The sequence below is a fragment of the Aethalodelphis obliquidens genome, unplaced genomic scaffold, assembly GCF_003676395.1.
Source record: "Aethalodelphis obliquidens isolate GAN/ISIS:26980383/991018 unplaced genomic scaffold, ASM367639v1 scaffold8, whole genome shotgun sequence".
NCBI lineage: Eukaryota > Metazoa > Chordata > Mammalia > Artiodactyla > Delphinidae > Aethalodelphis > Aethalodelphis obliquidens.
The window spans coordinates 13424383-13439082 of record NW_020837952.1 but is presented as its reverse complement, the minus strand read 5'-3'; the positions used below and the strand labels follow the sequence as shown (position 1 = coordinate 13439082).

The 14700-nt window shown below is 41.0% G+C and overlaps 1 protein-coding gene across 2 annotated transcripts in view; it reads right to left on the bottom strand.

Moving 5' to 3' along the window:
* Positions 1–2814: 2814 nt before the first annotated feature.
* Positions 2815–14700, bottom strand: part of TBC1D30 (TBC1 domain family member 30) — an 87082-nt gene continuing 75196 nt past the window's right edge. For both annotated transcript variants that reach the window (XM_027106917.1, XM_027106916.1), the window contains 4 exons: positions 14506–14618; positions 12530–12669; positions 9927–10133; positions 2815–6681 (listed from right to left, as the gene is read on the bottom strand). In XM_027106917.1, coding sequence (XP_026962718.1) covers positions 5894–6681; positions 9927–10133; positions 12530–12669; positions 14506–14618 — 1248 coding nt within the window. In that variant the 3' untranslated portion in view covers positions 2815–5893. The remainder of the gene's footprint in view (positions 6682–9926; positions 10134–12529; positions 12670–14505; positions 14619–14700) is intronic.

Genomic DNA, 14700 nt, shown 5'->3' with positions numbered 1-14700 from the left:
GCAACAGAGAGAGGTGGGGTAGGATGGGAGAGACTAGTTGAAGGACATTTAAAATAGGTTGACCAGTGGTTGTCAAATCTAGTTCAGTATCAAAATTTCTAGGGGAAGTTTTTTTGTTTTGTTGTTGCTTTATTTTGTTTTAATACAGATTTCTAAACTCTCCAGGGGTTGGGAGACACCTGGGTTGAAATATCAGCTAAGTCCCACCCAGAAAGCTGTTGGCCCCTTAGGGAACTTGATCTACCTCCTCCCCAAGGATCAACATCACCTAAAGAAAAACTAGAAGTGCTACAGGAATATATAGAAGGAATGCAAATATTAAGAAACAGTCAACTTTCTGGTTTTTTAACCTTAAACAGAAGACTCTCGAGGCCCCTGGGATGCAGGGTATAGCAGTCAGATAAGGCTTGCCTGTGCTGGAAGGAATGAAGAGAATGGGATAGAGAGTGACTTTGAAAAAGGTCAGTGGGTTTGATCAGAGCTGAGCACCAGGAAAGAAGTAGACTCAGATTCAGGACATAGGCAGCAAGGAAATTCATGGGAGCTGATCCAACCCCCAGAGTCTATGGGTCCCCATTTGGTCCCTATTTAATTGAGCCCAGGCTGCCTCTGTGGAAGAGCTACACTGCACAGTTCTGCTTTAGCCATCATCCAGTAAGGGCTTCCCATCCGTAGCTGTATCCTAGTGATTCTATGACTCCAGACTTCACTGAAACTTTCATCTGAACTGCCTCATGTGGATAAGAGATAACTGCCATTTCAATGGCCCCAGCACTCATGGGCCATTGCACTTTCATAATTAATGTAACCATTACCCCATTCTCAGATGTTTACATTGTTTCTACTGTTTCCAAATTTCCTCTAGTAAATTTAACAGTGCAATGAAAATTTGCATATAAAACTTTCACTGCTATCACTTGCAACTCTAAAATATCTTAATATGCTTCGATGAAACCCGGTAATGGCTATTTTCTCAAGTTCAAAGATACCAAATCTCAAGCACCACTTCCCTCTCAAAGGATGCAATTAGGGATCATCTGATAAAGTTAAATATTTGTTGATTTTTAAAAAATCTCTTAGTGAGCAAAGAATAAAAGGTACTTTCCTTAACCTGATAAAAGATACCTACCAGGAATCTCAGGAAACATCTGACTTAATTGTTTTCTTAAAAGTCAGGAATGAGATATGAATGCCCATTATCACTGCTTCTATCAATGATGGAGGTCCTAGGGAAAAAAAAGAAAGAAACTACTGCCTCATCCGGAGGTGTAGAGAAACAGGCATTCTGCTTGTATATATAGTAAGTTCAACCTTCAAGGATGGCAACTTGGCAATACATATATGTAAGTTTTAAAAATGCACATACTTTCTGACCCTGCAACTCCACCTGGATGAACATACCCTAAGAAAATTCTTAGGGTTGTGTACAAAGTTATAAGTATTAGGATGTTCTCTCCAGTACTATCTACAATCAAAAAATACCTGTTTGAAAAAAAAAAAAATACCTGTTTGAGATACACACTACCATATATAAAACAGATAAACAACAAGGATTTACTGTACAACACAGGGAACTATAGTCAGTATCTCTTAATAATCTATAATGGAAAAGAAGCCAAAAAATTATACATACATATATGTATAACCAAATTACTTTACTATATACCTGAAACTAACACAATATTGAAAATCAACTACACTTCAATTTAAAAAAAAAAAAAACACCTCGTGGACGAGACACTGGTTATGTGAATTCTGGCATAAACACATGATGAAATAACAGTTACTGAAAATGATACTGTAAAAGAGCATTTAATGGAAAGAAAGCTTAGTTTTCTCAGTATATCTTTTTGTAGATAGTGCTGTGTATATACACGAACACACATTAAAAAAACATAGTGGAGAGACCCATACCAGAATACCAATGATTCCTCGTGCTCTTTCTGTTTTCCAGATTTTCTTAACACATGTCATTTTTCTAATTAGGAAACTAATATATTTAAAATGCTGCCTCAAGTGACAGCTGTAGGTAGCAAAAAGAAGTGGCTCAGCAGCTCTATTTACAATAGCCAGGACATGGAAGCAACCTAAGTGTCCATCGACAGATGAATGGATAAAGAAGATGTGGCACATATATACAGTGGAATATTACTCGGCCATAAAAAGAAACGAAATTGAGCTATTTGTAGTGAGGTGGATGGACCTAGAGACTGTCATACAGAGAGAAGCAAGTCAGAAAGAGAAAAACAAATACCGTATGCTGACACATATATATGGAATCTAAAAAAAAAAAAAAAAGGTCTGAAGAACCTAGGGGCAGGACAGGAATAAAGACGCAGACGTAGAGAATGGACCTGAGGACACGGGGAGGGGGAAGGGTATGCTGGGACGAAGTGAGAGAGTGTCATGAACATATATACACTACCAAATGTAAAATAGATAGCTAGTGGGAAGCAGCCGCATAGCACAGGGAGATCAGCTCGGTGCTCTGTGACCACCTAGAGGGGTGGGATAGGGAGGGTGGGAGGCAGGGAGACGCAAGAGGGAAGAGATATGGGGATATATGTATATGTATAGCTGATTCACTTTGTTATACGGCAGAAACTAACACACCATTGTAAAGCAATTATACTCCAATAAAGATGTTAAAAAAAAAAAAAAGTGGCTCAGAAAGAGTAAAGGGAGATTTTATGAGGGGAGATGGCAGGCTGTACACTTGACCACGGCTCTCCGTTATCTAGAATCCATAAGACCAGGAAGCTAAATGGCATTCTTATTGTCCTATTAAAACAAAGAAAAATGACAGATCCACAGGTTATTTTTATACACACACATACTTCCACACACACACACACACATTCCTGAATAAACTCTTTTACTCATATTCGGGAACTCGCCATTTTGCCAAGTTCTTGGCAGGTCATAGGCCACCCAGCAACCCAGTGATTAGACTGCCGGAGATGGAGTTTATTGGGCTGTTCTCTTGGTTCACGTGACCAAGGTGGGGTAAAGTTGACAGGGTAAGAGAAGGGGGTGGGTAAAGTCACAACAGCGTTCTATGCAGGCGTTCAGATAAACGACGTCACAATAGCTACAATAATGAGAATCTTTATGCATATATCTTTGTAATCAGTACAGTTCTTCAGAACAAGAGAGACTGAAAAAGGGAATACAATATTCCAAACAGTTACAGCCCCATAGGTTGACATTACAAACTAGGTTTAAAGTATCTGGAGGCTTTTGTAAGAGAACCGAGGTGCAGAGACATGAGGAGTCGGCTCCGGCCTAAGTGCTGACGGGGTACAGACATATCTAAAAATGAAGAAACCGCTACTTGGTAAGTACTGGTGCTGGCATACAGTGTCCAATACAAAGAAGATAAAAGTCCATACTGGTCTCTTCGTACATGCTGTGTGCTACAGGCTACTGCAGATCCTTTATTTTCTAAAGTAGGCAAAGCTCACAAGTTGACCGATACACATGGTGATTACATGGTACAACGCATGCACTTTAACAGGACAGAGTGCTTTCACAGGAATCTGTCAGGTTTGGAAATCCTGATGAGGTCATTTTTACCTCAAAGGACTATTTTCCTTTCAGTAGTTTATTCATTCATTCAACAAATACTTATCCCAAGCCGTGTGCCGTCACATCCATTCTTTTCTCAGGAAGACCAACCCCAGGAAACAGATACAGCATGTGCTGCTAACCCTAAGACAGGTGGCAGACAGCGATGGTACACGCCTAAGAACTGCAGTAAGTGCCCTCCACCGCCTCACCCACCTCCCCAGACCCAGACCCTCCGGGAGCTGGGAGCTGACTCAAGAGAGAAAAGAAAAATTCTCTATTCAAGTCAGACATCCCTCAAGGGGAAATGACTATTCTGACTCACTTGGGAAGGGGGAGGAGGAAAGAATACAAGGTGGAATGTAAAGTTCAGCAGATGGAAGAAAATCGTATTACTGCCCTAACTTTGGAAAATGCAGTGGGTCTCGTCCTGGGGGTGGTATGCGAAGTAATCCCGACTCTCCACCTACACCCTTCCCAAGACACAGGCTGTGGGAGCGGCTGCTTTTTAAGAAGCTGCATGCTAACTTCAGATGGCACAGAATTCTCCTGCAAGACCAAAACTGCAATAACTTATCAGTCATATTCTCCATCTTCAGTTCTTTGGAGGGTAAAAATACCACAAAAGGGATAACTTTTCTCATTGTATATATCATTCTTGTGTTTTCTGTGCAAAAAAGCCCACACAACCACATTCTCTGTTTTATTATAAAAATTAGTGCCTCTCATAGTAAAAACTCTTTCTAAAACTATAGCTTTGGTTTCAGAATTAACAATCCAATTAGCTCAAATGAATACTGACTGCCTCATCAAAATGCCGGCAAGCCTAGCCGAGGTCTTCCAGGGAACGAGGATAAAAATGCCAAGTCTATCTTCTAACGTTGGTGGGAGAAGGGGATTGAGGAGTGAGCCTTTTGTCCAGCCAAAATGACAGCTGCATGAAGCATTTTTTAAATGAACTACGTTTTCGGATAAGAAGGTCAAAGCTGGTTTTATGAAATGCCATCTCAGGACTCTGTACCATCTGGAGAAAGGTCCTTTGAGTCAGGAGGGAGTGCAGTGAATAGCTTCCCAGTCTTGGTTTCTAGAACCTATGTAGCCAATGCACCTGGGTACACGGAGCATAAAACCCACCTACTGCACTGGAGGCAATGTGGCTGAGTCACACTGAGTATCGGGAGTATTTACCTTGAGTATCTGAAGTACTACTTCACCTCTGTGTGGCTCAGAGTTCCCATCTGCATGGTGGAGATAACAGGTGCTGTCTCTGGGGAGGAATGGGCGAGACAGAGCTAGAAAGCACTGGGGCCTTCTCCAGGGAAAGGCAGTGTTCAAGTAAGAAAGTACTCAACAAAGTACTCCCGCCCATAAAAAAGCACAAAATTCAAGTAACAGAGTTGCAGGTGCCATGTTCCGGCTTTTGAGCAGAGGCTCCTCGCATCTGCAGTGGAGAACTGATAGGTAAATGAGCTGCATGGTGGAGGCCAGACAAGCTCTGTATAGAGCCCATGGATCATCCCACCAACGAGGACCAAAACTCTGCTTAAGAAGCGAACACGAAGCTCGAGGAAAGCTCAGTGGAGTCAGCAAGCTGTTGAGAGCAATTGCTTAAGGCATAACCCATTTGTGTCCTCTTCATAAGATCTTCCAGCTGATGATCAAGCTACATTTCAACAGATAAAGGTTTTCTTCCTTTTGCGGGTAGAAATAGAAAGTGAAAGAAAGGCTATCTAGATTTTTCTCCTGCATTTCAGCACAAGAATAAAACCCAGTTTTGAGACCGGCTGAAAGAAACTACTGAAGGAAAACTCACACGTACAAACATTCTCCCCAGGGGGGCACGAAGAGGGAAATTGGGAAGTTCTTTGCAACTAAGGAACTTACTTTCTTTTTACAGTTTCTGTTCTAGCAAGCTAGTGTGTGCATGCTTGAGTATTAACAACACCCAGAGAACTGGAAGGTTGGGTGGGGGGGGGAGTGTCACAGGCACCCTGAAGGCCCTCAGAACAGGAGGAAGGAAGAGGGGTTAACAGCCTAGATACAAAGTCTTTTCTAAACAGCTCACAATGAAAAGTTGGGAAAACTTCACACTTTAAAACCACAATATTTATTTTGCCACAAGAACCCACTGTATCGATGATCGGAAGACATCCCTATTCTAGCACCCATTATAAAATTTCCAGTTCCCATTTTTATGAACCGTTGCTCATCTCTGAACCTATCTCTTCGTTTTCAATGGACAACTGAAGCTCTCTTGGAGCCATCCAGCTGGAACCCTTCTGCCACCGTGAAGAGGTGAATGTGGATACACAGCTGCTGAAAGATGTCACCGTTTCTTAGTGCTACTGTTTCCACCGCTGGACTTGCTGAAGCTCCTGCTCATGTAAGGAAAGTGCACGGTTGGGGTTCTTTCTGTAGGACCATATAATCCCAAATTCCTGGCAGTGGCTGACTTCCGCAGTGGCTTGACGCTGGGAAAGGGGCTAAAGATGGGAGTTTTCGGGTGGCTGCCTTGGGGAGACTTGCCAGGGGCCTTGTTTCCTCCAGGTGTGTCTGGCGGCTCCGGGAGGTGCTGCTGGCAGGGCAGGTGCACCTTGGGATCAGTTTCAGCAGCAGCATCCCTTGCGTTCAGTTCCAAGGCTTCTAACTTCACCTGGACCACAGACACGTCGGCATCAGCATCCCCAAACAGTGGCTCTGGAGACTGCCCTTCGATGGTCCTCCCAGTGCCGCCGTCAGAGCTGCCACCTTCCCTTTGAGCTGCCCCCGCACAATCGGAGGAAAATGCCTGCACTGCCCCCAGACTGTGAGTCTTGCAGCCCTCGTTCTGCTCGTCTATCAGCCCGACGGTGTCCCCACAGCCCAGCTGACTCTTGGTCCTCGCCGTGTTCTTTTTGTGGACCCGGATGTGAGTTCGCCATGGAGAATTGAGCTTGGTCCTGAGGTCTTCATAGGGGACGGGAGATACTTTGCCTCCTGTGTGACCAGGGATGTGGATGACGGCATTCTTGGCAGCTCTGTTTGACATTTTCATCTTCTTTCCTAAAAGAAGGTGGTTTATAACTGGAGAGTTGTTTACCTGAGATGGGAGAATGCTGGTCACTGGCCCTTTGTCTGAAAGAAATGTTGAAAGGTCGTGTGAAAGGTACCACAGAGAAAGACATCCAGCACAGAACAGGAGTCACACACAGGTTGTGCCCGGACCCTGCCCACATATTTCCCAGGTCTCGGCAGAGTCATGTAACTGAAGGCAGCAGAAACTGAATTCGATCCTAGAGCCTGGGGTACAGATTCCCTCCTCTTCAAAGAGGAGGAGACAAGCGGCTGAGGATACAAAAAGGAACAGACTCTGACCCGTTGTTACTAATTAGAGCCCAGCCTCCCTAATGTTTTTTACAGAGAGCCTTGTGTCTGAGAAGCAACCTCGGAGGTCTTGTATCTAGGAAATCTTTGAGGATTTTTTTTTTAAATAATAGGTCAAACACTATGACCATATAGATTACCAGCTGTCAGCTTCTGAGAGGTAGAAAAACAACACACTGCATATTATTGAGAGACAGCAGAATGAGAGAAGTGATAAGAAGGTGGTAAAAATGCAGTGACATCACAGCTATCCAGTGCCTGGCTCTACTTCCACTCCTGTGTCCTCAATTGACTTTGAAAGCAAATTGAAAACAGGAAAGCACCAAAAGCTGTGTTCTCCTGCAAGGCACTGTTAACAGTATTAACGTCCTCATCCTGCGGCTGACCGAGCCCCTATTTCCAATGAAGCTTCAACATTCATGGCTCCAGGGACGACAGCTGCAGGCAGAAGTATCAAGAGCAGACCTCGCCGCCTTTGTGTGAACAGCCTTCCTCCTGATATCTAGGTCACGTGGCTGAACTCCCGTCTGTGCTTCTCGACTGCTCCTATCTACCTACCTCTGGTCACAGTCCAATCTTCACTGAAATTTTGACACCTGTTTCCTCTTCACTCTATGTCCTCTTACCTCCCTCGGTTACTTTACTGCCTCGGGGACTGACCCATCCTCCACCTGCCCAGTTCCATCCTAAACCTCATCACTCGGCTCTGCCTCATGTGAAAAATATTTAACTCTCATATTCCTCTCTTTGACTCTTCCAGCTCTCAGACTCTCGATGTAACTATACTTGGTACTAAACCATAAAGATTTCCGTTCCTTGATCCCTCAATCTTCTCATAACCTCTCACCGTCTCCTCAGCTCAATTACACCCCTACCCTGCTAGATGCACGGTGGATCCCTTGGACCACACCTCACCAATAACCACACATCCAGGCATCCCTATGGCTTTATCACACAGGCCTGGCAAAACTCCACTCTAGATCCACAATTCACATTCTCCTTTCCAAAACGGGAGCTGCTAATAGCTGCTGGGGGTGGGGATGCGGGTGGGGGGAAATCACACAGCCATGTGGATTGATTTCCCTTAAATTCATAACTTCCTATTTTTGTTAGGTCCGCAATGCCGCTGAACAAACTTTCTTTCCCTCTCCCATTGCTTCCGATGGCCGATCCAAATCTTCATTACTTTCTTTAAGCTCCCACCCAACCTTCAACTTACTCCCAAGCAAACAACTTTTCCTCCAATTTCTTCATACAAACAGAAGCTATCAGGACTGAAAAGCCTTAACTTCCTGTCCTCCCTAACCTAGGAAGCTGGTACCTCAACCACCATCCTTACCACCTTCCTTTAAATCTCAGAAGCTGAGGACTTTTGCCTCTAGCACAAGTTCAATCTCTCCGCCTGTGCTGCTGATCCTATCCTACACCATCTCCTCTAAAACCCCCGCTACTCAAAGTGCAATCCCCACCCAGCAGCAGTGGCATCGCCTGGAGGCTTATTGGAAATGCATCATCTCAGTCCCACCCACAGCTACTGAAGCAGATTCCTCATCTTGACACATCCCCAAGTGATGCGTATTCACACTAAAGTTTGAGAAACAATGCTCTCAAACTTTGCCCTTGAGCAGCAATCTCTCCCTAAAAATAACCACATAAACCCTGATCTAGAGTAGGGGTCAGCGAACTTTTCCTGTAAAGGACCAGACTATAAATATTTTAGCCACTGTAGTGCAAAAGCAGCCAATAGACAATATGTAGACAAATGGGCATGGCTGTGTTTCAACAAAACTTTATTTATAAAAACAGGCAGTGCGCAGAATTTGACCTACAGACCATAGTTTGCTGACCCCTGACTAGAGTACAGACACTGGGCTGATTTAGTACCCAATGGCAATTGTTCACCATTCCACCTAAAGCTTCTGAAAGTGGTTGGAAAAGAACTACATAAAGAATCAGAACATGGGGGTTCTAGCCCTGGCCTGACCACTCACTATAGTTATATAATCCTAGACAGTTGCTCAGCCTTCCTGAATTACCATTTCCTCATTTTTTAAAAGGATAGAAGAATATCTGTCCTTGCCTTTCTCATAGATTTAAGGACAAATGAGGATATGAATGTGCCAATGTTTTGAAAATTAAAGTGTTAGAGTTGTTAGTTCCTTTTGTGATTGCTTTTTTAATGATTCAGGATAAAGTAAGCATCTTTAAGAAGTTGCCTACTCCTCCCCAACAAGGGAAAGGTAAATTCAGTTTTTTTGCAAGATCAGTCACATGCTCACAAGCCTCTTAAAAACATGTCAAATTTACATCTTGGTTAATCCTGGATCGGCATCATTTTCATTAGGATTTCGCTTAACAGAAGACAAACCAATTCCCAAATCAGCATATATTAAACAATAAATCAGACTGTTCATTGGGATTTGGGGAATTTAAAGGAAAAAAGAAGCTTGACAATCCTTGGAAAAGAGCATTTCCAACTGCAGTACAATTGTGTTCTTCTCAGCAGACTCCCAAGACACCGCTAACCCACAGTTAGCAGGCACAGTAATGGCTTTTTCCTTTTCCTCTGATCACAACATCTGTTGTATTACTACCTAAATGACTGGTAGCAATATTATTTACCAGTATACAGATGACTAAATTCTACTTCTAAATGCCTGAAATTTAAGAGGCAATAGCTCCCAAATGTCTCAAATCCAAGGACTGCATGGCTTTGCAACATTCTAATCATTTGTAAAGCCTTCTCCACAAGCATACAGAGTAAAGAAGTATTGAATACCATCAATTGCCTGGTCCTTGGGACCTTTCTCTTATTTAGAGCCTGATAAGATAAAATAAAAAGTGAGAAGATAAAGATGTTATTGTCTCCTGCCAGCTGTGTTGGTGGATGCCGAGCCAGAGTGAGCAGTAATTCCCAGGACATCCTGGGAATGCTCTGTCTTCCTTTCACAAGTTGACACGGAGCTGAAATTGACTCAGACAAAGAAGTACATTACCTGCCCTGATATACACCTGATGAACCTGCTGCTGCTGCTTCTTTTTAATCCGAGAATATTGCTGCTTCAGCGCGTTGATATCTGTGGTCATGCGTTCCATCATCATACTGTTAAAAGCTGCATGGTATTCACTTCGGCAGGAATTGATCGCTCCTGGACTCAGCTCCGCAATGTTATTGGATCTGAGATTCTGGTCCCCATTTGGTTCTATATTCCAAGGAATAGAGACAAGGAGACACTATCACAGGAGGAGAACAGGACTAACTGGGAATTGCTTACACTATATAACCTGGGGTAGCATCTTAACCTCCAGGAAATTCTGAACCATAAAAAACATGTACACTAGAATTTGTCCAGTACTTGTTTTTATTTGGTCCTGAAAATATTTCTGCATTTTCTTATTAGGCTAACTGTGAGTCTGAAACGAGCTGTGTGGGTTCATTGTTTGATTTTATGACCCCTTTGTTCATTATATGGACATAAGATCCGCTGTTTCCAGATAAAAAATCACTGTCATTTTCTAAAATTCCCTTAGAAAAATATCACTCTAGCTGTCCAAAGTCAGGGTACAGATTTCCATATAACCACATGAGGATTTACAAGGTTCCACATAACTAACTGCACGAGGACTCACAACTATAAATTTGTACATTTTACACTGTAGGGTTTAGTCAGTCATTAAAAGTGAGTTTTTCTTAAGTTAAAAACAGCAAGATTATCAAGACTTGAGATCATGGTATCACTAGAAACACTAGAAACGAAAGGTTTTTATTCATTTAACAAGCACTTCCTGACTGTCTACTATGTGTGTTATGTCTGACGTGGTTTCTGCTCCTGTTAACACCAACAACTCATAGATTTATCCCTTAAATAAATTTGAGATTACCTCCAAGAAACAGAAATAAGTACTGTGTGAAAATACACTCACATGCCACACAGGTAAACAGGGGATAAAATTAGGCTTTTCTAACACGATATGTAAAACTTTCCTGGGGACAAGCTTAAAAAAAGAGATTAGTAGGGGATTTCAAGTATCCTAACATCTGCTCAAAGTGTTATTCAGATAAAGACCGAACATCTGGTAAACTTTCTTTTTTATTGAAAATACTTCTCTAAGGAGAAGAAAATTAAAAGAGGACCTCTAATCTAACTAAAGTAAAACCAACAAGAAAGACTAAGGATGAAATTTAGGAGAAAATGACCATGTCATCCCAGAGCCTATAATTGCACAGAAAGAATAACAGGGGGGAAAAAATGGAACGTAGACCCAGATGACAGAAAGCAGATTCAAAAACATTAGAGTTAAAATACTAATTGATCCCGTAGCTAGAAACCAAAAGCTAAAATTCAGGCAACTAAAGAGGAGATAGAAACCATTACAAAACCAACAGAACTCTTGTTGAGTTCAGATTGTTTTAAGTCATTTAAAAAGATGACAGGGGAGTGCATACCAGGAACACACACACAAAATGACATGAACCGAACATTAAGCAGGTTAAAACTCAAAACAATCTAAGGCTTGCAGAACATACTCAAAACTACCACGACCAAAACAACAACAACCAAACAAACAAACAAAAAGGAAGCCTTCTAAGCAAGAGGAACAAAAACAAGAAAATAGCCCCATGACTTTGAGAAGGCAGTATAAAGCTAGCAGATGGCAAAGAGAATGCAGAGGTGCCTGACATCTTTTGTTTCTGTCCTCTTTCAGCACGGAGACTGGTCTTCAAACTAGAATAAATGTCATAAAGGAAGAGCTGCCACCAAAGATAGGAAAGATCACAGTGGGGGAACCGCGAACTGCTTCAAAGGAGTTCATTACACGAATAACGTCCAATCTATTTTCTGCAAGAAAAAAACAAACATAGCATGACATTCAATTCAGAGCACCACTTTTTAAGGGGGATACTATCAAACTGCAGGACCTTTGGAGGTGAATTTATAGAACTTTAAAAGTTCTGGAAGACATATCTTTGAGAAATTCTGAATTTGGACCATGAAGAAACTTTTGGGGGACGTGATGACTGTCCTCAAGATTCAAAGGAGACATCCAGCAGAAGAGGGAGCAGACTTGTTCTATTTTGTTCTGAAGAGAAGAACTATTAATAGAACTAGTAAGTGGAGTTTCTCTCTTCAAAACTAGAAACGCTGGGCTAAGCAGAGGAATCAGCAGAATGTCTTATGAGATAATGAGTTTCTGGTCACTGAAATTCAAGTAGAGGTACCACAATATTTTGGCTTTAGGGAGTACTTCTATAGTGGAAAAGAAGGCAGTCTATAATGAATTCAATTTAACTCAAACAGAATGTAGTAAGCATCTATTATATGCCAGGCTCGGTGCTAAGGAACTGAGCACACAAACTTAAATCAGACGAGTGGGAGGCAAAACGAATCATAAGGAAAAAGAAATATGTATTATGCATGTAACACATAACAGAGAGATCCTCCTAAATGATAAAGTAACAGAGAAGTTACTTTTAATAAAGACCTTTAATAGTGGTAATCAGTTCGGGAAACAACAGGCATTTATAGGACACAATAATACTACCCTTGCTATAGTGAACCAACACATTGTGAGTATCTAATAGCTGCCACCTCTTTACCTTTAACTTGCTTTTGGTACTTCTGCAGTTCAGGTGCCAGGAGCCCACTAAAAGGTCCGAGACACCCCACTGCATTAGCAATAGCATCTTCATCATCTGGGTCATTCTCTTCATCGCTGTCTCTGACCTTACCACGTCGTCTTGGAAAACATAAAAGAAAAAGGAATATTTTTCCAAAAAGTGGTATTACTTTTAAATAAGTAATATAGCCACATGACTTAAATGACATATATATAAGGTATATACATGATTATAATTTCTATAACATATTTATATATTTATATAATTATATATTATATTTTTATAATTTATACATATATATAAAGTCCATCTCCCATCCCTGTCCAACTTCTACCCTGTTCTTGCCCCACTTAATCCCCACAGGTGACCACTGTTACTAGTTTCTGATGTGTTCTTCAGCTTCCTTATCAGTTAAATAAGCAAATATGACCATACAGTCTCATTTTTCACCTCTTTTTCATAAGTATTAGCATGCTATATATAAGTACACTCTTCTGCACCTTGCTTTTATTCACCTAAAAAAAAAAATCTCTCCATATTCACACAGAGCTTCCTCCTCATCCTTTCCTTAATGTCTGCACTGTACTGTATGTACACATTATTGTTCGTATGTCTGCACTGTACTGTATGTATACATTATTGTTCGTATGTCTGCACTGTACTGTATGTATACATTATTGTTCGTATGTATGCACTGTATTGCATGTATGTAGCCCATGTTATGGAACCAGGCTGCTAAATGATGCACACTCAAGTGGTTTCCAATATTAAACTACTATAAACAACACTGCAATAAATAACCTTATACCTACTGTGTTTTGCCTGTGTACATTTGTATTTGTTGGATAATTCAGAAAGGTAGAATTGCTGGGTCAAAGGATATATGCAATAGTAATTTGGGAAAATACGGTCAAATTGCCTGCCCCAAATCCCATGGTAATTAACCTCTCGTGAGCAAAGTGTAAGAGTGCCCGTTTCCCTATAGCCTTATCAACAGACAGCACATCAACCTTTTGAATTTTTGTCAACCTGATAGGTGAAAAAAACAGAATCTCAATCTTGCTTTAAGCTGCATTTCTCTTAGTCCAAGTGAAGCTGCCTTTTATGTAAACTGCCTATTCCCATACTTTCATCATTTTTCAGATGGTGGTCATTTTCTTATTGACTTCTAAGAACTTTATATATGAGAGGAATCAGTTACAAATATTTTTTCACAAATATTTTTGTGTCTGCTTATGGAGGTTTTCTTTTGCTCTGTTTTGGTTTTAGTCATGCAGAAAATTATTTTTAAAGTACTTAATTTTTTATCCCTTATTGTTTTTTTTGAGTGAGTTATTAAGGCCTTCCCAATTCCAAAGAACTAAAGACATCCTTCCACATTTTCTTCTGCTTATTATTTCAGTTTTTTCCATTTAACTGTCTCATCTCTACGGAGTTTATCCTGATGTATGGTGTAAAGTATGACTCTAACTTTATTTCTTTCCAGACTGAGTCTCATTGGCCCAGCACCATTTACTAAATAGTATATCTTTTCAGTGTTGATTTACATTTTCATATATTAAATTCCTGTGTGTGTGTGTGTATGTGTGTGTGTGTGTATGTGTGTACATATTTGTTAATTTCTGGTCTCCACAGTATTTTAAACTAGCTCATCTGTCTACACTTTTTTGATTCTACCCTTTTTTAATTACTGAGATTTTTAATATTTGATATTTTTAAATAAGTTGTGGGGTTGCTAAATATCCCTTCAGTTTATGTTCCAACCTTCTTTGGAAAGTACACTTTCAAAAATCTCCCTCTAGAATTTAAATCAAAACCTTTGGGAAAGAGATATTCAGATTTTAAGCACCAAACTACTTCAAATGTATTTCTGGGGTTTAACAAATATTAATAACAAATTAAGGTATTAAGTCTTCCATCATGAAAACAAGAAGGAAAAAAAAAAAGGACCTTACCCAGAAACTGAGGTGGGCTTAATTGTGGCTGGGAATGGTGTAATGTTGTAGGTGTATTTTTCCCTCAGCTCTGCCAACTGTGGAAAAGGGAATGGAGCCATAGAATATACAGTCTGGAAAACAAGAACAAAAATGCCAAGTCTGAAATGGTGGCCTTAAACAGCTCTTATCAATCCTGCAAAGACATTAAAGTTC